At 38.3% G+C, this 23,802-nt stretch overlaps 2 protein-coding genes across 3 annotated transcripts; both read right to left on the minus strand.

The window, feature by feature from the left end:
* Nucleotides 1-14,152: 14,152 nt before the first annotated feature.
* LOC129791187 (proton channel OtopLc-like) lies at nt 14,153-21,337 on the minus strand. Of its 2 annotated transcripts, none has more exons than XM_055829240.1 (7): nt 20,982-21,337; nt 17,389-17,639; nt 16,598-16,706; nt 15,777-16,524; nt 15,367-15,700; nt 14,868-15,299; nt 14,153-14,793 (listed from the first exon to the last, which is right to left on the minus strand). In XM_055829240.1, the coding sequence occupies exons 1-7, from the start codon at nt 21,096-21,098 to the stop codon at nt 14,655-14,657; spliced, it is 2,130 nt and encodes a 709-aa protein (XP_055685215.1). In that variant the 5' UTR covers nt 21,099-21,337; the 3' UTR covers nt 14,153-14,654. The 2 variants fall into 2 exon arrangements, with proteins under 2 accessions (XP_055685215.1, XP_055685214.1); XM_055829239.1 differs by having other exon boundaries at nt 17,389-17,684.
* A 589-nt stretch (nt 21,338-21,926) lies between these two features.
* On the minus strand, nt 21,927-23,388 carry LOC129789191 (uncharacterized). Its single transcript, XM_055825840.1, has 5 exons — nt 23,290-23,388; nt 22,915-23,238; nt 22,416-22,706; nt 22,144-22,352; nt 21,927-22,080 (listed from the first exon to the last, which is right to left on the minus strand). The coding sequence occupies exons 1-5, from the start codon at nt 23,386-23,388 to the stop codon at nt 21,927-21,929; spliced, it is 1,077 nt and encodes a 358-aa protein (XP_055681815.1).
* Nucleotides 23,389-23,802: the final 414 nt, after the last annotated feature.

Consider the following 23,802-nt stretch of genomic DNA (forward strand, 5'->3'; position numbering starts at 1 on the left):
ACAATTTATATTCTCTTATATTGCATGTGAAGAAAAGCACAAGAATAATAATACATGGGGAAAAATCCTCACTGAATAATCCACGTCCTCCTCATGTATAAATGGATGTACGGTGTGTGAGGGGATGCTGGGATGGGGGTTGGGTGGGTGGGTGGTATGTGAGAGAGTGTGGAAAAGGTGTGCTAAAAGATTCAACAGTGTGTCTCTTTTCACCAACCCGCCGCATTGCTATAAATATCATGTTCCGCCTCTTTCCATGCCCAACCCGCAATGTATTCGCTCGCCTGGGCATCGCGTTGTGCACGGTGGCGCATGAAATTCTCAATGAATAATCTCCCCCATCGATCATAATCGCGTCTTGTTACGGGCGTAATAGAGCCATCGAAATGGCACCGGTTTCCGTGATTTGACAATGTGTTGCCCCCAACCGACCTCTCCCGAAAAAACCCCCCGGGTAAGCTAAATCGCTATGATCCGTGGGATTCATCCGTGGGATTCATCCGTGAGAGAATTTAGCTCAAGTTTTCTTGAAAACGGTTAAAAGAGTTTATTCATTTTGAAAATATTTTTGAGGTCTTTGAAATATTATTCGAAGATTACATATCGGAGTAAGGAAATCTTGTAGAGAAGCAAGAAAATAATTGCAGTAAAAATGTGAGATCAATGCGCCCTTAAACTTTCATTAAATGCATAAATATATGTTTATGTGCTCTAATCAATATTTTTATCTTAAAAATGAAATATTTATTTCCTTGTTTAGCTAATGTAAAGAAGAAGACGCAAGAACGTAAAAAAACTTATAATTACGTTTTGATAAAGATTTTAACATTTAATCAGCATCTTTATTTTTGAGATCAATTGCAATAGCTGTGATTGCAAAACTTCTATCTAATCACCATCAATACATAGATGTGGCAAAAAAAAAGATCCCCATATCCCTACTCGCCCCCTCAATACTTCCCTTAGCCACATACGGCTATTCAGCAAGTCGCACATGAGACAAGCAATGGATAAAAAATCCTTTCAGCGAAGCCCTTTTGTGTTTCGTGCATGAAATTTCTACCCTGAGAAAATCCAACGGGGAGGAGTAGATGAGGGGTTTTTCAGATCAATTTCAGTGCGCCTCCACGAGGAGATATAACTCCAAAAAAGTCAACTTGGGCATCTAAGCTGAAAATTACTGCGACGATCACTCCCTCAGCGAGCACAGTGTGTGTGTGTGTAGCTGGGAATGATGATGAAATCATTGTCATCTCCCCGCGTGTGTCTCATTTTGAGAAAAAGGAAAATCTGTGCCAGCAGGGGGTGACTCATTAGGGAGGAAAATCTTCCATGCACACGGATTTTGTGATGGCAAAGAGATTTGAAAACGTTCATGTTTCCTTCACCATTGTCACACAATTTTTCCCCATACATACACCCCCCTAATTTGGGGCCATTCATCTTGGTTCTCAGTGGGCCTACATTTCATCATTTTGGGGGATACCTTTGAGCTACAATCTACCGGGGTGGTGGATGAGAGCTTTCTGGTTGATTTGTGACAAAGAAAGTGGAGATTACTGTCTCTTGCACCCAAGCAATCACCCAGGAAAGGAAAATTGTGAAAGCTAATCTCACTAAAGTTGCAGATTGAAAATTTAGACAAAGAGATATTTTCTGTATAAAGAGAAATCATGTAAATTCAGTGATGGGATTTTGAGAAAATTTTGAGGCGACTTCTCTGTGAATTAGATTTTATTTGAATGGCCTTCCCGGCTTATAAGCCACGTTTTGATTTAATTTTTAAACATTCATCTGGAATTTTTAATGACAATGAAATAATTTTATTTATTAATATTTTAACTGAATTAAAATTTAAAGAATTTATAATAAAATGACAAATACAACAATAAATTAATTTAAACTATAATTTTCTTTATATAATATCGATTTTTTTTTACAAAAATCCTTTAGTTTTACCTTCTAACCGAGCCAGAAAACACATTACCTGCAGAACTTCTAAAGAAAGTAATTCACAAGAACCCTCCATCATCCCCAATTGCTTCCAAGATTGACGGTGAAAGGAAAAAAAAAGCGGTTGTATGAGAATATTTACTTGGCGGTGGCATAAAAAAGGTGGCAAAAATGTTTGCGTAAATATTAAGTGAAAAAAAAATTGGGGGAGGCCCAGTTATTGACTTGGTAGCGGCCTCGCATTTTCAATGTGAGGTGACAAAATAAAATTATCTCACACACAAAGTGATAACGAGGAAAAAGAAGTGCGAGCGCCTTTCGAAAGGAGTTGTGGGTGTATTGTTGGAGGAAATTGGAAACAACGTTTCGGGTGGAAAAAAATATGGGGGGCGGGGGCTCTTTAAAAAAAAATGTTTCAAGGCGGATGGGGTCGTTGTAACTCAAATTGGCACCACACCATGAGCGAGAGAGACAACCTTCCCCTTTAATTCGCAGCCCCCTTGGGGTGCTTTCGCAGAGAAATTGCGAAATTTTCCCTCAAGTGCAAAAAAAAGTCAATCTCGCCCTGGGAGAAAAAAGGCACAAGCACAGGGTGAGTATTTAAATAGGGGTTGCTCCAGGGAGGCTCACAGAATCTTCGTACTCAGCAATCTTCTCGTCCTGCAGTTTGTCTGATAATTGAGAAAATCTCAGTGTTTGCAATAAAGGGGGCTAACAGCTAATTATATTATTAGAATTTTTCCACAGGAACTATCATTTATTTAATTTCATGAATTTTATAAGGAAAATTTAATTTTTGCCTGAAACTTTATGAAGGAAAATCCAGAAGAAAATGCGAGGAAAAAAGTTTAATTTTCAATTGTTTGCCCCTTGGTTTGAGATTAGAAAATGAAAGAAGAAAAAATCCCACCCCCTGAAGACACCCCCAAGAGATCCCTTTAAACATTTACTGTGAGTCACTTCTCGTCCTCCTGGCCTATTTTCACGTTCCTCGCACAGTGGTGGTTTTTTTTAACCCACTGTGGGGTTCATTTTCATAATAGCCTAATGGTGGTACATAGGAAAATCGTCATTATGAATAAAATACATCACACAGGCAAGCAATGGGGAAGGAATACCCCCAATCATACACATTTTTCTCACACCCTGTGTATGCGCAAGAAATAATCCACCCTGTGGCCATTTGTTTGCATATAAATTTGATTGCAAATTAATATCTCAATTTTGCGAATTAATTTATTTGAACGCTTCGCACAAACCCCCCAGGGTGGGCTATGTGTAGCGCAAACAGAACATGGGGCCGATGAGGTTTTGTCAAATAAATCATTGCTTATTAAATATTTTGTTTTATTCATTTTTTTTGTAGGAAAAATAAGCCATTTATGTTGTTTTCTTATTAGATAAAAATTTTAAGTTTGGTGGGAAAATTGATTTGTAGCGAAAGCTTTGAAATGTGCGGGGATAACCTTCCCCTTAAAATCTCTTTTAACACTCCGAGGACTTTACTGGTACTTGCTACCAATTTGAACCTAAAAATCGTCACAGAATAAAATCTATTGAACTTATCTCGATGAATTTAGCATCTATGTGTAGGGAATTTTAATTACTTTAAGATAGCAGAAAGAAAATCTCGAGAAAAGTCTTTTCTTTGGAAGATAATTCAGGTCAAAGTCAGAATCCAACGTGGAGGATCAAATTGGTAATAACTACCAGTCAAAATCCCATCCCATTGTTTTGAAGTTATGTTTCTCCATATTTCCCAAATAAAGTATTCTTGTTCACTTTTCTTCGGTGAAAATCATTAATGTGGACTAATTTTATTGCCGGAAGTGACTAAAAAGTTACTTTAAGAATCAAAGTTTGTGATGATTTAGGCGCAATAATAAATTGTGTAAAATTGTAGCCAAAAAAGTCGTTTGAATTGGCAATTTTGCATCGATTCGACGCAATTTTTTTTCAGTGACGATTTTCTCAATTAAATATTTAGTAATTATATGCAGGAATGCTTCAAAGAGATTGAGAATTAGTGAAACTTTCGATCCTTGTTCAATAAACTGATTAATAATTAATTATTGAGTATATTTTATCAACTGGTAGTTATTGCCAATTTGATCCTCCACGTTGCGCCAAATGTTGGGTCCTCCAAGTGTTAAAAGCAACAAAGTAACCCCGGAAGCCCGGATAGTGTGTGTATGAGGATGGTTATCAGTTTCGACAGTTTTTGGACCTCGTTAGGGGATTGTGGGGTAAGTGGGGCACACGGACGAATGTACAATAATCGAATATGAAAGGGTTATTGTAGGTTAAAACCATGTTTCCTCGTTCTTTTCTCACGTATACATACACTACACACACCCACCCCTCTCATGACGGAGAGAATGTCTTTTTTGTCCTGCTTCACCACTCCCGCATCCCCTGTACAAGACCACCCCCAATTGATTTCCTAAAAGGCGTACCACTTTTTAATCTTCTTCCTTCAATCCCCTGCGCACACACCACCGTCCGCACCCTCAATAAAGCCACCCATCCTCACTCATCCTTTTATCCACTTTCGATTCATCTCCGTGTGGCGTTTCGTGTGTGGGTGGGAAGTCAGGTACGGTGGATACATAAGGACGAGCCAAGCGAGCACTGTATGTCTCTATATGTCACTCTTGATTCCCTAACTCTTCATTATGTTGGAAAAGAAAACTTACGATCCATAAATCGGATATTGGCACAAAAATGGTGTTCTTCACGATTTTCCACCATCCACCTCTCCACCCACCCCCCAATATCCCATACCTGCTGTACAAGGAGAAGGATACATAAGGACACTTTGCTGGCTGGCTACACATTATAGCGCTGAAAATCATCCAAGGATATAATAAGGGTATAGTGAGTGAGAGAGAGTTGAGCACGATGCGTCTTAAGCGGGTTGTGTGGGGGTGCTTCAATTCAGCACGTGATGGTGGTAGTTCAGTAAAGGGAAAGGTGCCACACGAAAGAAAAATTACTCGCAGGAGGTGTCCAACCCCAAGCTCACAACGTATAAAATTGATTTATATCAAATTAAAGAAAATATTTTTCAATTAAATCGATGGTGTTCAAGATGCTGCACCTTCTATGCCATTTTCGTCCATCATCAGACACATTAAATGCCTTTTCCATGGAACAATTCAAAGTACCAGAGAGAGGTGTTGGGGAAATTGCGAAAAAATCCATTCTTGCACATTCGCTCCTTTATGATTATTGCCAATAACTAGAACCACATTGCCCATGGATGTGATGCAATTTTCAACCACTTAGTGGACAGACTTGGGCCATTTAAATTCCATTGCAAAATCGTTTGACTTTCAAAGCAAAAGAAAATCATTATTTCTGCCCAAGTACAAAAAGGAAATAATTTTTTTAACACTAGATGGAGTTAGTTGTCCGTAATACGCACAAAATGCTTAAATATGCAAAGCATAGTTAGAATGACAAAGTGGGTTCCTCTCGGAGAATTTTGTGGAAAGATCCTTATAAATAGAAATTTTCCATGTGCAAAATTTTCTTCAGCAAAACTCAATTTAGATTTTCAAAAGGACATCACATTCACCCCCATCTATGGGCAATCTATATTACCCCCATTTTCGCATTCACTCACGCGACAATCAAATGACTATTACGGTAGTTTGGAGCACGTGAGAAGCCCCAAACAATGATGATCGCAATCATTGTCCCTTTAAAATGGAATAAACTATAACATGGACAATATACGGTGTAAATAAATAATGGCATGGAAACAATTAATAATATCCTTCCATTGAGCAATTCCCGGACATATGACACGTAGTAAGATTAGTCAGCAATCCACGGGCGGGAGAGACTGCTGGATTCTGCACATCGCCACCCCCTGAGATAGAGAGAGAGGGGGTGGTAGTCAGATAACCCAAGGATCCAATTACATTAACACCTCCATTGTCCTTGCCGATGAGGAGCTATTGTTGCCTAGGACGGGGGTGTCATGGGTGCGGATCCGCCGAATTGAATATGTGGAGAATAGAGAGGGATTTATTGGGTGAAGTGGACTGACCTGGAGGGTCAAGCTTATTCTCTTACCCAACACTTTGCCCAAAATGAGCATTTTGATAAAGTCGGTGTCTAAATTTAGTTCAAAGACCACGTCATTTGATGGAATTCTGCCTGAAGAATTATCTCTCAAGACAGTTTAAAGTTTATATTTTTTTTTATCTCACAAGAGTGTTGAGCGATAAGGCTGATCTACAGCAAATCAAGGGTTTATCACTCAATCACCGAACACTTGAACCTGCCACTCAGTGCCATTGTAAACCTCATTCTTCAATGCAATAAATTATAATTTTGCAGCTTAATAATTCATTGTTATCATGTGCACCATAAAGAGGCTTTGAAATGATAACGATTTTGGTTATTTCAATTTGAATTTACGGATAATACGAAGGTAAACTAATTAAGGATTAGTGGATTAGTATTGTCTGTAAATCTCGGTCAAGCAGTTCCTCTATAACAAGCTTACTGTCTTGAATATTTTCTCAACTTTTGAAGATTCTTTAATTTCTTTAACTGAAGTCACTTACTGCGAAATAGTGATGTAAAGAGACGTCTTTTTTGCAAATAAAATATTATTTTCTTCAGTTCTATTTCTATGTGGATTTTAAAGGATAATGAAAGAGAAAAACTTCGATAAATGATCAAAGAAAATATTTAAAATAAAATTCGTAAATGATTTGCATGGTTTGTTGACATAAATCCTCATCAATAGCACTCATAATTCTTTCCAAATTAAAAATCATTTACACACCATGCTCCCGTCTCTCTTTTAATTCATTCATTTTAATTTCCCCAAATTCATTAATAATTCACGCAGATAAATCTCGCCTCTCGCAATATCCAAATAGGACAGTGTTGTATGAAAAACTTCCTGGTGCACAAAATGGGAGCAAATCGATTTATTCTGCAAAATTCCACCTAATGCGGTGCCCTGGAGAGGAAATCAACCAAAATGCACTTTGTGTGGGTTTGGTGGTAAACCGCAATTTACCTGTGTTATCCCAGCAATGTAAATACCACGGAAGATCGCGTGAAAGGATGCGAAACAGATGGTGAATTCCAACTGTGGAGGGATGTGAATTTGTGCTATGGCGGGAATTTCCGTCACAAAAGTGCAAATTAATTTGTGCGTTGATATTTTCGTAAAATTATATTGTGACAAAATACATTTTCTCCCTCTCTTCCCACTTTTCGCGTGCGTTTGCTGGTTGTTTCCTTTACTTTATTATGTTCCTCCACAACTCACTCCCTGCCTATGTTACCTCCATATCTGAGGGTTGGTTAAATGCTGTTGAGTGGTTGCAATATGATAGTTAGATGGGAAAGAGCTCTATGAGGTTGTATTGTGTTAATTTGCACTCGAGGCCGAGAGTGTACTGGCAGAGGGAAAAGTTGTCTTGACAAGGCTTCTACGCTTCCACCACCCACCATCCACCCATACCCCAACGTGCCACCATCTAAGTGATTGTAAAATTGCCCCACAATGCGGGAAGAGGAGTTTTCGCATGGCAAAGAAGTAGGGTTTGATGAAGGAAAAGATTGGAAAATCGGGAAAATCATCTTTTTGGAGGCTATGTATTAACATATACCTACATACCTTATAAAGAACCTTAAAATTTTAAAATGATAAAGAATTAAATTAACTTCCCCTATATCAGAATGATGATAGTGTTGGTGTGGGGAGAAGCGGAAGTGAATGCAATTTATACATAATAATAGGTTGTCAATGCGATTACCTGCAACACTGCGGAGAAATTTTCTCCAATATCCTCCCCCATTCGGTGGAATATCTCTGGGTGAGTTAATTAAACACACATCACAAACAATGCTAATTAGACACACTAATTTAGTCACTTTGAATCAATTACAGCGCTCGATGTTCAATCTACTTTATTATTGTTATTAAGGTGAAATACACTTTATATTGCCATTCATTGAGGGGCTACCATTACATTATGTGTATGTGATGCATTTTAGGGGTGAAAGATCCCCTCCTGTGTCAACCCTCCACCAAGCCTTTTGTGGACTTGTTGCATCATTATGGGGTTGAAATTAAGCACGTAGATTTTATTGTTTTTCCTTTAAAGTGTCTTTTTGAGTTTTTCGACGTTTTTTTTTTCATTTTTATATTTTTTACGCGAATATTTTATTCAACAAAAAAATCAAAATGGTTGAGGAAACTCACATTAACGCGACGTTAAATTTAACGTCAAAATTTGTTAAAATTCAATGTTAATTATTTAATTCGTTAAAGAGAATTAATTTATTAAAGAGTTTTCTACAAAAAATATATACTATATTTTTTTTAAATTTTAATTCGTTCTTCAATTTGCCTCCAATTCAATGAATTTTAAATCACCTCTTAAGCAATATTTCACATCAAAAATTAATTTACAAAACCAAGAAAAAAAAACTTTAAAAATTTTTACTTCCATTAAACCTTTTTTAAACTATATTTAAAATGTAAGATAAAGTCATGAAAAAAGAGCCCACTACTGTTGCGTTTGTCCTCTGAATCAATACTAAAATCAGTTGGTTCAGCCGTAAGATTCCGGAGTGGCAGCCCAGTGTTCTGTGAGAGGTCATAATTGCGTAATTTACCCGCAAATGTAGCGATTTAAAATTCAATGTGAGCTCCGCGCGTGCATGTGTTGTGTATTATGGCAAAATGGTAACGTATAAATTGGTTGTATTCCCCGGGAGTGACAATATATTTGGGGCGCAATGAAATGGATACAGCGGTGGCCCGGTGTGGGTGCGAGGGAATTCGCACCGGATCGCATGGGGCGCAGCTAAATGGGATTTGATTGTGTGATGGAAAGTAAGTGAATTCAAAGGTAAATCAGCGAGTCATCAACTCGGCACGGTTGGGTGGATGTTGGAAATTTTTGTGTGCGATGCGCTCGACTTTCCCGGCATAGAGAGGGAGAGTATGCGGAGTTCGGAAGCCGGAGGAAGTGGAATTTAATTCTGCCACCGCTCTTGCACCTCTCTCTCCGCGTCATCTCTTGTGTGCTGCAGAGGCTTCTGTTGTACCCGTGGTGTGTCGTCAATTGCGGAGTGCACAGTCGATTGTTGACAAAGTGCGTTGGAAATTAGATTAGGCAAGGAAGTTTGCCAGCAAACACACCGGAGAGTCAATCAAATAAGAGGCCTTCCTCTGTGCAGCAGCATTTTCTCATATACACAGTCCGTAGGCACTTTCCAAAGGGGTTGCGGATGCAGCATCGTGAAGTTGATAGGGGGGTTGAGTGCAAGATGGGCTCTGCGTGTGCTTGGGGTTCTTTGTGGAAAGCACACACCCACTTCCCAATGCAATTATTCACTTATAAACCATACACTTCTTGCCGTATTTACATGAGCAGTCTAATTTTATTTAATTAATTATTTTTGAAAAATTTTCTAACATGCAGAAAACTGTTGAAGAATTGAAAAATATCTAATATTTTTTAATAATAATTTTTTAATAATTTTTTCCTATTAAGAATCATTGTCTGTTATAAAAAATTTTATCTATATGTTGTTTAAAATCAAAAAAGAATAATCAATCACTAGAAATTAAAAAAAAAAGAATATATTAACCGTTAGAAATTAATTGTTATCCAGACTATGTATAGAAATCTAAGAAATTGCTAATTGTTAGAACATAAAAAAATCATGAAATAAAAAAAAAACTTTTAATTACAATTAATTAGCTTGCTTAGAAATATTCTTTTACAAATTAAAAATTAAATTTTGAACCGCAAGAAAAATTAAAAAAAGAATTAAATGTTTTGTTTTCTATTTTCATTCCTTCAGCATCTTCATTGTGTCCTTATAATTCTCCCTTCAATTGTAAAGGCAAGTGCATTATTGTTGAGATAGATGTTTCTGTTTGTCTATTTGCGTGTTCCTCTTATCTGTGTCAAGTGGGGTTGGGGGGTGGTATGTGAAAGTATTTAAAAGCATCACTCGACTCTCAATCACAGCCCAATAATCCACTTGAGTTGCCTTCCATTTGATGTGCGATTGCCTCCGGGAAAATCATCTCCATCCTAATTTTGTCCTTTCATCCATAAATGGGCATTTTATCACTCCTGTCTGTTTGTACAATCTAAATTTAAACATCCACCACTGATGTGCAATGAGATGGAATTTTATGTCTTGGAGTAGAATTTATATTTTTGGCTCTTTTATTGCGTTTTATTGCCATGGCCAGATGAATAAAGTTTTTCCATTCATTTGAGCAATGAGAATGTGTCATTCCATGAGCCATTTGTTGGTTTTCAAATTTGTATTTTGTTGCTGCTGCTTTTTTTTACTTTAATATATTTAGCAAAAAGATCACACGTCCCTGATGGGTTGTCAACTCTGGGCGCATAGCATTATAGCTGAAAATCACAGGCAGGGCATCATCAAAGCGTGACACACAATGCTCAAAGACCTTTTTGCTGAATTGATATTGGAAGTCGAGCCCCGCTAAACATACATTGTGGGTGGCTTTTTGTCAATGTGCCATGCTGAAAAAAAAATCATATATAACAAGCCGGAAGTTCACTATTCTCTACCACACGGTAGGAAGTTGTTTTAATACAATTAAAATCACGTTATTTATGGAAATATTCTATGGTTGGGACTTTTTTCCACTCCGTGGCAGTCGCGAATCTCGTGGTAAATTTCAGAGGTGTGGGTGTAGGTAAAAATTTTCAGAAAATAATTTTATTTACTTCCACACAGATATTTCCATCGTGTAGACTTGTGAAGCATACCACATGGAGAATTTTCCACACAGCCAGAACTCGCTGCAATGTTGAGGTGAGCAACTATTGGGAATCAACGAAGCGCATTGACGGAAATAATCTGTCACGAAATGGCCCAACTTCCGGTCGCGACCCACTACAGCTGCTCGTCTACTTCGCCTGCAATAAACCATCGCATACAGTGTCTGCCCTTCAGAGCCCTATCTCCTGTGGTCATACAGTGGGTGTGAGGTGGCCAAAAAAGAGCTCCCCAAATTGCTCCATTCGGCAAGTGTTTCAAAATCCTCACAGCAGTGAATGAGCCATGGTGAGCTTCGCATATACCATCAGGCTTTATTGAGTACGCTCCATGTTATATGTACATATATGAAATGAGATAAAGCTGGAAGAGGTGTGGAAATTGTTATGAAGGTTGAGTGATTCAATGAAAGATGAAAATTTCATATGAAAATCAATTTATGATTTCTGTAAATTGCTTTCCCGCTCAATAAAAGGAGGGGATTTGCATCCACCCCCGGGGGGATGTTTGTAGCACATTGAAGGGCTTGTAAGTGGAATTAAGGGTGAAATGGATGGAATATTTATTAAATTTGAATGAAAACTGCATGTATTTGTTTTTAAATTCATTAATTTCTGTTTTAAAAAATATAAAAGAGATGTTTGAATAACGAAAGATTTTAAGATCTTAATTTTTACTTTTATATACATTTTTAGGGGAGTTTCAAAAAAAAATCTTCGGAAATTTAAAATCCAGACCATTGTCTTTTTATCCTCAAAATACGAGCTGAAATAATTTATTTTTGCGCATAAAACTGAAATGGAAACGCCTGGTGCTTTCAGTTCGACTCAAAATATAGATTGGAAATTAATTCAATACCAAGAGTGATTGAAAATATAGGCGTAATGCAAAATAACTCAAATCTGAATAATTTAAAAATTGAGGCGAGTTGTCTACCCAAGCGTCTTGATTTTGGTTCTAAAATAACCAAAAACCCGGATGGAAACGCCTGGATTAACCCTTAAAGATATATTAAAGGAAAGGCAGCTTATAATTTAACCCAGATGCGCCTGGTTTTTTTTTTTATTTTCGCAAAGTCTTATTTTTAAAATTCCTTCAAAAGTCATTTCTTTATTAAAAATCTTGAAACTTTGTACAAAACGTTCTAAAATTCAATTTCAAGCGAATTTATTTACTTTTGTGAAATGGAGACGCCATGTATTTACCTTAACAGTCAAACTTCTGCAAAATCAATTAAAATTAAGATGTTAAAAGATTTTTAAGTCGTTTACAAATCAAAACTAAGATTAAGATCACAAAAATTTTTTTTTGAGAATTTTTAACATAAAATTTGAAAACTTGTCCACCCTTTAGTTAGCATTCATTGAGGTGTGATGTAGTTGTAAAAAAAGAAAGAATTAAATCACACAAATGTGTATAAATGTGCGAAAGTAGTTATTGCGAGCGGTGTGATAGTCGACATTTTTAATTGATCAGTCGAATTCAATTAAAACAACCTTTTGTCGTGCATGGAGGGCTTTTTGTCTGCAAAAATCGCCTGAACCCGGGTGATCCATTCAATCCACAAGCTGGGAGGAAAGGGTTAAACATGTATATGGGATTTCCATAAGGGAATCTCCACTATTTTATTTTAATAATAAATTTATTGAACAGTCAAACAGGGGGGGGGGTTGATTTTGAGGGGAAATTGAGTTTAATTGTTGTAAAAGAATTGTACAGAAGGTACAGGAAAAAAATCTCCAGAGCGGACATTGTCGTAGAGAAAATACTATGTAGTGCGATGGGGCAGTATGAAAAGGAAGGGGTGGAGAATGAAATTTTAATTAATCAAACAATGCTGAATCAACGTGTCCTGGACCATTTAAGGATATATACTACACAACCCACTCAATGGAAACTGCGAACTGTGAATGGAGTTCGGCCTGCGAACTGTATGATAAATTTCATAATATGTTGGCGCTTAGTGATGCCGCGCACTATTTCGTTTTGTTTTAAATGAAATTGGATTTGCAGTTCGATGATTTTAAGTGGCTTCCTCAAAATAATTCACTGTACCAGTTCACCATTCCACACTGCAGCATCCCCGCAGTTTGGTACGAGGGGTGTGTGGTGCAACAGTGTTATAAATTTTGATGTTTGTTTTTCCAAATTTTTTTTTTGAGGGGATATTTTTCTGCACTCACACCCCATCTTTATCCATCCGGATTAGCGGGGAGGTGTTGGTGTGAAAATCGGGGATTGGCGTTTTTTTGCAACCATGTCGCTTGGCAAAATATTTGCAGATGCCCTGCAACCACCATTCCCCGCATATATTGGTGAAAATGCAATCATTATTGTGCATTTGACCGCCTAAAAACACGAAATGGGTGGCAACAGAGCCTCTGACCGCGTTTTATTGATGTGTCGCCACCCTCCACCACCCCCGCCCTCTGAACATATTTTCACCTGATCGGATAGGCGCAGCACAACCTACATTGTGTCCATTTGGATGCCTCCGCACTGAGAGACTTTCACCTGCCCCATGCGAATGGTTAGACAAGAGGCATTTACATCAAATAAATGTAAACTCAGTGGTGTAATGATGCAAACGCGACCAAATGCTGGGGGGTGGGTGGACAAGTCAATGGGAAAATGGGGAAAATTGTGAAAGGCGATGCATTGTTGATACTGCACCAAACATCATTGTTCACCCTGTCAAGGGATGTTTTTCCTCCACTACATACTATATGAAGGTCTTGTATGGCATTTATGGGTGGAATATTTGTGACATTTTCTCCACCATTTCCGCAAACATTCAGCAACATATCGTCGTGATTTTCCCAGCAATTCCCACGAGTCTCGATATACAGAAAATTCTGTTTTTGAAAATGAATTTTATTTTAATGCTACAAAGAGTAACGCTGCTGAGAAGAATGAGGAATAAAGCTTCAATATCTCTTTCTTAAGAATGATTAATTTTATTAAGGGTTGATCTTAAAATATGCTCAAATTAAATCCTTTCAGGGACTGAGAAATCAATTAGTAGTTTCCTAGTCACCCTGTATAACATTTATTGGAAAATCTATTAAATTATTAATTAATTGATTTTTAGAACTTTTTTTTTGGTTAGAATAAGGCGTTTTACTTTTTTATGTGGAAATTATTTTATTAATTTTACTCAAATATTTTCGAAAAAACTTTTCCAATGCTAAAGATTTTCTTTCTTTCTTTTAATTTATTAGCTCTTTAAGTTAACAATTCTCAATACAAGAAAAGAAAAAAAAATCCTTCAAAAGTATATTCTCGTATAAAGATTAAAGGGTGCAAAAATCTACTAACAAATCCCAAATGACTATTCAAGTGTTAAAATAAATCCCATGGCGCAATTAAAAAGAAACCAACAATGCTCTTTTGAAGAGAAATTTATTTTAAAATCTTCTAATGTCTACACAGAACATTCACAAAGCATTCGGAGAGTTTTTTTTTAATTTTAATAAAATTCATGCGTTTTACATACATTTTAATGATGGTGCTACGATGTCTAATATCAATGAAGGGGGCATCATTAAAACCATGTGTCCAATGTGCGTTCACTGACGCACATGCAGGGCATTTAATGACAAAAAGAGGGTGGCTGGTGGTGCACTCTCGAAATGGACAAATTTTCCCTCGTGTGGAAAATTGTTATTTCATCCTCATCTATTTGCTGCCTGGCAGGGCTCCATAATGATAATGGGTTTGCATCGTTCTTTTTTTTTCACGCGCCCTCTGGGGAAGTGTGTGTGGGGTGAGGGGTGGTTTTGCCAAGGATGAGTGACCTAATTGTGTGATTTGTGGATTAAATCAGGTATTTGGTGTGTGTGTGTGTGAGTGCGTTGGGTAAGTGGGTACAGTGCGAGGGAATAAATCAATTAGTGGCCACCTCCTGGCTCATATGCGTGCCTCCAAATGTCCACGAGACATACGGATGCGTGGAAGCGATAGAACATAATCAGTGGCAATGACAAGTGGTTGAGGATGGACCACAGTGTATAGCCGTAGAAAGCGTATCTGCAATTATGCAATAATTTCATCATTAGCAAAGGTTTGCACACATAAAATGTTGTCAGGTGAATTTGGGTCACCTTTCATCGCCCGTGTACTCGGTCTTCACGGAGAATGTGTAGTAGATCCACAGGGAGACATTTGCAATGGTGAGGAAGGTAATGAGCTCCCGTCCGGGTTTCTTTCTGCGATTTATCGCTGCATTCGAGCACCTTCGCATACCGTCAATTATGAAGGGGGTTTGAATGAGAATTTGTATGAGTTGACTGAGGATGATGCAGATATTGAGGACTGATACGTTGTAGATAGCCGGTACCATGCTGAAGATTGTCTCAAGGAAGAAAGCTGGGATGGCGATGAAGAGTAGAACATCGTCTAGCATTGACATTGGATGGGTGTTGACGTCAAGCTTGGATGTTTGGAAGTAGGCAGCTATGACGATAATGATCATAAGTATCAAGACTGCTAGTTCAAAGCTAGAATTCATGATGACTCCGATGTCGAAGTAATCGCTGCAAATGGAGAAAGTTTTGTTGGAGCAAACCACGTTAACGGAATTTCTTATATTCAAAAACTCACTCATTCGTTACGGCAACAAAGAATAGAATAATGACAGCAATTGTGAGAACAATGAGAACCATTCCACCAAAGAGACCACGACTAGCTGCATGACAGTCAGCGTGGACGATGATATTGCTCTTGAAGGACATCTCATGGTCTATTTCAGCGCAATGCTCAGACATGCTTACACTATCCATATTGGGAGACTTGGCCATTTCACTCGGGCTCGGAATACTCCCATTTCCCATGTGTTTGGCATCATGATGGTCATTTGGATCATGGCTATGACCTGCCACTGAGTGCTTCTTTGGGCATTTGCTGATATTAGCCCAGATGATGTAGTAAATACCGGCTGAAAAAAAAAACGTGCAAAAGCATGAAGAAGTTTGCAAAAAAGCTAAAACTTCTTATCTTTACACATTACTTACCGATTAAGATGCAAAATTCAATGACAAATGGATAGAGGTAGGGTGAGAAGTTGCGGAAAATAGAGTTGAGTTCTTCAGGAGCTGGACATTCAATTGCATCTTGAATTGAAATGAGGTGCGTGTGATTTCCTTCAGCTGTGGCTTGATTCTCCTGATCCAGGTACTTAAGCCTGATTGCATCCACTGTTTCGCGTACAATTGTGTACACCCAGAAAGCCAATGAGGTTCCAATTGCGTGCATAAGGAAGAATCTCGCAAGGCCTCTACCCTGATTTATGATCACATTTGCATACTTGAAGACGAAGAAGAGAACAAAGATGCTGTACAGGGGAAACATAATTTCCAGCACGAGAGTTAGTACTGAGGCACATTTGTGAAAGTCTGGTTCAACGGCCGTCATGAAGATTACTTGGTAGCTGACAATGAGAATTGAGTGGATGAGGAGACCAAAGCAGAACCACGCTGCTCCTAGCTTGAGGTAGAACAACTCTCCATGACGTCCCGTTTGGAAGCAGTATTTGTGACTAAGGGGTGCAACGGGTTCAATATCCCACACAGGAGCTGATGTTGATTCCAATTCAAGGGGTCCTGTTTCATTTTGAAGCTTCTTCAGGTGCTCCTCAAAGAGTGCTTGACGCTTCTCACGACTCTTCACTGTTTCCTTGGCTTTCTTAATGTGCAACCGAATATCAATGTAGAGCCCAAAGAAATAGATAAAGCCCACGCTCAGCATGTAAATTCCAAAAGCCTGCAACGAAATGAGATCAGTTCGATCAGTTGATGACAAAGCCTGCTTAAAGGAGTTCGTAATGATCATTTACCTCTCCTAGGGGATACTGCGTCTCAACGGCATCACCGACAAAGACAACAATACCAAAGATAACCAGGAAGATTGCATAGCAAAGGGCAAACACCGTGGCAAAGTATCGTCTGCAGAGGAAGAAGAATAACAAGTCAGGCGATAATTTTTAAATTAAACGTGACGCATAGTCTCAAGTTTTTTTTTTTTGAAAAAAGAAATATCAAGAGTTGTCATCTCGTCTGCTGAAGATTAATTAGCCCCTTAATCCTGACCAATTCGTCAATTGTCCAAGTGCTTGATGGAAATGTGACAGAGGCGTGTATGAGAGTCTTAGTTTTGGTTCGCGTTGGGCGTAATTAAGAACCGATCAATTTGATTTGATTGCTCACGATTGGGCTTTTCAGATAATGTCTTAGGACTGTGGGAGCTTTTTCCATTAAACCCTTAATGATTTTATTGCTCATCCATATTCCAACTATTACCAATTTCCGTTCAATATAGGCTTAGGCAATAATTTATGAAAATTTCCCAATTAGGGGATTTTTCTTAATTCATTGTCAAAGAAACTGACTAAGAAGCTTCTAAAAAATAAGTGATGTTGTTATTTTGCAAAAGCACGTTTCCACGATATTTTTTCAGGGAATTAATCTCCCGGGATTAAAAGATTGAATGATTACGCGATAAACTTTCGTGTAATCTGTGAATTTGCAAGAAAAACGAACCAAACCATTGAACGCAATAAATATTTCGCAAACAAAAATAATTTCCGGGTTTGTTTCTTCGAGAAATTTGAGAAAAAAAAATCCTCACCTGGTCATTTTTGATTTTTCTCTGTCTGTAGATGGTGGTGGGATGAGATGGTCCATGTCGGAGGCTGAGTGTGAAGATCGTACGGATGGTTGGTAGGAGATGCCACGGTTGTAGCTCCACATACGCGGTGCATAGGGGCTTGGGGATTTATTTGAGCCATCAATGTTGCTGCTGGAACTGATTGGGCGTGGGTGCTTCCTGTAGATCCCCCCATTGCGCTCCTGTTCCCCATCATCGTCATCCTGGGTCACCTGTAGGGTGGGTATTGTTAAGCTGAGTCCCTTCCTTGGATCACCCTGTCCGCCCACAGAATAAATACCAAAAGAGAATATTTCTTTTAAAGTCCAAAAATTTTAAAGCACAATTCTCTCTGCCTTTTGCATGCTAATCAGTTCGCGACACAATGCCGACGTCACTCACGCGGGAGATAGAAATAGGAGTTGGGATTAATGGCTAAAAAGACAGCGATGGGGGTTTTTTATCAGCTGTGGGTGATTCTCATTATCATCAAAATCACTCGCACGCGGGATCATGTGAGAAAGCTGGGCGAAAGACAATGGATATTTCCCTTAATACGCGATAAATTGAGATTATGGGAAATTTTGCCTTATCGCGCTCACCCTTCTGATGGAATTTGATACTTCCTCCTTTTTTTTTTTGCACACAAGACGACTTCGCGACGGGGGTGGGCTGTGTGTGCATTGAATTCAAATTGTTTAGGTAAACCCCCGCGCGCACCAATGAAGTTCCCCAAACGGGAGGACAATAAAATGCTCCAGTTAGTCATCGACGAAGCGAACAATTCATGTTACAAAATATGTTGGATTCAGTGGAATGGAATGCTTTTGAAGGCGATGCTGCTGATTTTGCGGCGGATGGAGGCGCGCCTGAGACGACACGAAAATTTTCTAAATGGTTTGTATCACAAACAATCTGTGTGTGATATTCATTGAACTGGAAATAGTTTCCAGGCCACAGTTGAACGGAGAAAAATCGAGGATAAAATTTTATCAGCTCATTAAGTTCATCAAGTGGTTCAATGAAGATTCAATCAAAGAACAGGGTTACTCGTTGGATTTGCTTGTTTGGCAGATTTATACAAAATTATTGAATGAATAAAAATAAATAATTTTATAAATTGATTATGCGCAGTGATTTACGTTTTTCCATTCAATTGTACCAACAATAAATTTTAAACTGATTTTTCAAGAGATTTAAAATACATAACTTGTCTTTAAAATACATTTTTTTTATATTTGACTTTTTAAACATTTTCTTTCTCTTTTAGCTGCTTCCATCAAAGAAAGAACTCTGAACATTGCAAGATCACACGATGGATTTTCTTTGAAATTACATTTTTGAGATTCAAGAGTTTTTTTTTTTATTTTACTGTTAAAATTTATTATCAGCTCCTCGCGTTTATAAATTTAATGTTTTAACCGTTCTAAGATTATATTATCCTAATTATTTATTATTTTCTACTCAACTTCTTCATCATCTTTCATTTTTTATGAAAAAATGTTTCATTTTATGATTTTATTTTAATAAATCAAAAAATGTTTCATTTTATGATTTTATTTTAATAAATCAAAAAATAGAATCCTCTGGATAAATTTTCAAACTTTGCAATTTTTCCGAATAACCCATTTCCTTTTGAGAACGTTGTTCATGTTCTTTTGAAGGAGGCCCACAAACCAAATAAAGCATCATATGTGAGATGTGGATAAAGACAAGGCGACCATGTAAGAGGTTCATTTTGAGGATGAATCGCTTGTGAGGTACTCAATCCTGGGAAAGTTTACCTTCCTGTCTTCAATGCGGCACACACGGGTTGTGCTCATCCGAAAGGGGCTCCTCCACACATGCTATATGTATGGCCATGAGGCGGGGGTTGTGGCACGAGAAAAGGGTTGTCGGTTTGTGTCTCTCAGATGTTGGCCAACTGAATAAAATTGGGATGCACTCAAAATGCTCAATGGAGGGAACTAATTTGTTGGGCGATTGATGAGCAACAGGGTTAGGGTGGCGAAATGTGCCGTGTCGAAAAAGGGTTCTCTCCGTGTGATGCTTTTTTGCCCATCCATTCGCTCGTGTAGCTCATGATGATGTTGCTAATATGTGCCCGTTGTGGCATACGGGGGAGCACACTCTCGTCTATTGGGTCGTTTTGTGCTTTCTTCAAGAGTTTAGTTACTTTTCCACGAGCGCCATCACAGCAGAGTGGCTCAATGTGTGGCGTTCGTTTGAAGGGAAAATTTGTTTGATTTTCCGCTTGTTTGCCTCAAGTGGGTGTGAGGTGGAGTACCTCGTTGACGGAGCCGGGATGAGCCAAGATGAGTGTGTATGCCTGGATTGATTTATTTGATGGGGGTGGTCGATGAAAGAAATGTGCGGCGGCATGGGCATCTCTCAAGCCTCGAATTGAACCACATTCGAAACTTCGATCCTCTTTTCTCTCTGTACACCACACAACTCTGGCTATTTTAGCCCTTCGTATCCTCCCCCAACAATTTCCACTCCCCGTAAAACCTCATCGTGTGCTACATACATACACAGACCGAGTGCACACAATTTCCACCACTGAATTGAATTCTCAATCGTTTCCTGACTGTCTGCGCCCTTCTTCGGCAAAGGGGGAGACATTGCCCCAGGGGTAGTGTACGCTTCAACGCCGGTGTGTCAATATTTAGGGAACAATTTGATATTGAATTTTGAAACCTTATTTTGATGAACCTATTAAGGTAAATTGCTTCTGAATTTTCATAGAATACAAAATGCTTTTGGAATGTTATTTTTGTAAAAAAAAAATCATTTTAATTTTAGGATTTTTTTAATATAAAATTTGTGTCTGATTTATAAGAAAAGTTCCTGAAAAATTGAATAAATGTTTCATTTTCTTCAAAGATTCTCTAAAGAAATTTCTGAGAATATTTTCTAATAATTCTTATTTTAATTTCTATAATTCGAGGGTTGGAAAATCTGCCTTTATTAGGACACAGAAAACTAACAAATTTCAGATCATGACTTTGTAAGAAATAAAAGTCTTTATTAAATATTGTTTAAGCGATACAGCGATAAAATCTTTCAAATTCAAAAAGCAAGCATAATTTTTTTTTGAAATTTTTCTTTTTCTGTTTCAAATCATTTTCCTATCACGGAAATTCTTGAAATTTTCTTGATTTTAGAGGTATTCAAAGTATTTTTTTTAACTTGAGGTGTACATCTCCTTGTCTTGAGCCGCCTTCCCTTCTAATCTTTAAGATTTCCAACCCATTTAGTCCTCTCGTTTAAACCCAAATATTTACCCTGCACCTTAATTGGGGTCAATCTGATAAGGTGAATGAGGTACGCGCGAGGAAGTGAGTGTCCGTAATTAAAAACCAATTTGCCAATTGTCTGATCAGGAGTCACGAGGACGTCAAGGAATGATGAATCTGGTTACGATTGGTAGCTATTTTTGCGTTTACCCGCAACAATAAGTGAGCTCCGTAAATAATCACACAGAGATAAGGAAATACGAAAAAAGAAATTGAGCTCTTCCTCTGTGTGTTGGAAGAAAACGCAAAAGTTTTGTGGGAAGAAAAAAAGCTTACATTTGTGGCTTTTTCGGTCATTTCGATGACATTGTCCTGCCCCGCTGAATCCAAATTTGGGTATACGGCAGGACTGAATCTGCCCTCACTCCCTGAATGTTCCCCATCATTCGGCATTGTTGCAGGATGGAAATTATATAGTCCGTGTCTGATTGCGCGTCACTTTCACCCGCACACGGTGGCGGTTCTTGGAGAAAAGTCCCGGCGGAAAAACTCACAGAAATGGAATAAATTTGCAACACTAAAAATCCAAAGGAAAACTTTCTACAGGCCACAACAAAAAGATCTTTTTTGCGTTGATTTTTTTTTTAACTTTTGCACCTCTATCACACCCCGTTGGTGGCTGAATGTGGACTGAGTGGGAGGTTTTGTGTGCAAAGTGTTGGCATAGTCGAAAAGAAGTTTGATAATTGATTTTTAATTTCAAGATAATGAACGCGAAATCAGTGATACGTCAATTAATATGTCTTCTTGAGAGACGACGACAAAAGCTCGTGAGGATTTTCTGATAAGGTACCCACTCAGCGCTCACGGTGTGTGAGATATTGGGCAGAGAGAGCTCAAGACGGTGCTTCCTCGTTCACTGCGTAGGTCTCGAGAGGCTCGTTCCTGAGAAAAGCTCTCTGGTTAGTCATAGGCGTCATACATCCGGATATAGCTGGTCATCCAGGTGGGTACATAGCTTGGTGGGCAGAAGGGGGTTTATGCCTCAATTGGAGTCTTGCGAGGAAGAATTCAAGAGCAATTAGCGGTCGAAGCATTTTGATGGATAGCCTCTACGTGTGACTTTTGATCGCAATTCTTCATTAAAAACATTCCAAACTTCTTTTCCCCAACTCTACCACGTGCATATCGCTTATATTCCTCATTAGCCACTATCATGATGTGATATACTACCATTGCCCTTTCACCTCCCCCCGCCCCCGTTAATTGCTATTAATTCTATTAATTTGTCTTAAAGAGAAGATCCTTCAAAGGGACATGACTAAATTTTCTCTGATGTTCTTCAGAGGCTGCAAATGCACCGCGTTTGATGAGATATTCCGGCTTTGAGAGTTCCGGATGTTTCTTCAGGTGATCAATAAAAAGTTTCGTTGATCTGTAGAAAAAAAAACAACTTTCAATTAATTTAAAAAACTATTTAAAGCAAAATTGAGCTCACTGAAGATTTTCAATTCCCCTAAAAAGTGTCTCCCTCGTGCGAAGGTCCTCTGGGAAAATTGTCTTGGACGGCTCCACCTCGCGCACCTCACGTTTCCTGTGACGCAATTGAACGGGTAGATTTTTCCCAAAGGCCACGTATTTTTCCGCTTTTCGATTCTCGATGGCGTCTCGACGTCGAATGCGTTCCACATTGTGTGGCAAACTCCGCTGAAATTCACACGAGATTCAAACTTTTTTCCACATGCGCAAAGCATTCCTGAGTGTTCTCACCTCATGTCCAAGGCGATACTGCTCGAGGATTTCCTCGGGCAGGATGTAGAGGTCCTTGTAGTCTACTTCGAGGCCACGGAGGGAGTCTCCGGTTGCCAGAACGGGGAAGAGCTGTTTTATCCTCTCCTTTGTCACAGTGCGGGAGGATTTATCGCTGGCCAAGGAATTGAGCCAGTCACTAAAATCCTGTGCTGCCATATCCACGAGGTCCTCAACTTTATCGTGTAGGGGTTGGAGGTGCCACGTTTTATCATTAATCCGGTGAAGCTTTGATTGCCACTTAACTCGCTCCTATGGGGGTGGAAATGGTGGAAATTAATTTATTTGAATAAAAATACCTCAAAGTCTTTTTATTTTTTTAACGATTTGCTTTACATAAATCAAAAATTAGATAAATAAACTAAATTCTAAATTCTTTTACTATGGTCATAAATTCAAAAATCAATAATTTCTTCAACTAATTTCTCAAGAGGTTTAGGATTTTAATAAAAAAACGTACCTTCCGTGGTTTCCGGATGTATTCTGATATCCAATTGTTCTTCTCAATTCCGAGCCTTTTGGGAAGGCCAACAGTTTCGAATTTCATTGCAAAAATCTCATTCTTCGTGCCATCCTTCTTTGAGAGTTTTGTCTTGAGAATTCCCTTAATTGAAGACTCAGAATCATCGGATTTTTCAGTATTAGCCCCAACGGATGATATATCATCGTCAATTTGGAATTTATCCGTTAAGAAATCCAAGGGGATTATCCTTCCAATCCTACTTTTGAGTTTTTCCGGAATTGGTTGGAAGAGCTCTGCTGTGCCCCGTGGTCTGTGTTTGCCCTAAAAATAATAGTTATAGTTTTGAAATTAAATTTATGACTTTCACGGTACCTTCTTGGATGCATCCTCAATTTCCTCAATGAGTCCTCTCCAGTAATTTTTCTCCAGAGGATCATTTCTCTCGTATTTCGACAGATAAACTCTCCGCATTTTTCACAAACTTCTGTTTATCTTGTTAAATCGATATTCAAGAAATGGAATTTATTTCTCGTAGTGCAAAAGCCACTTGTTGCTCTTCTATGCTGTTGAAGCGATGTTGGTATGTTGGAAATGTTGGAGCTAAAAATTAAGCAGAGACACCCTCAAGTTCTAAATAGAACTCATGAATGAAGCATTCACAATAGCGTTTAAAATTCAATAGTTGAATGAATTAATTTACTTTTTCGTTTTCATTAAATTATTTTATTGTATTTCTTTATAAAATTGTTTTGTTTATTGAATTCCTAACTAAGAAATCTGAATATTTATTGTGAGATTTATAATCTCTTGTCTTAGGTTTACGCGTTCATTTACTTTTCAGAAAATACGATTACGCGATGTCTTACACTTACATGTTCTGCTACA

The sequence above is a fragment of the Lutzomyia longipalpis genome, chromosome 2, assembly GCF_024334085.1.
Source record: "Lutzomyia longipalpis isolate SR_M1_2022 chromosome 2, ASM2433408v1".
Taxonomy (NCBI): Eukaryota; Metazoa; Arthropoda; class Insecta; order Diptera; family Psychodidae; genus Lutzomyia; species Lutzomyia longipalpis.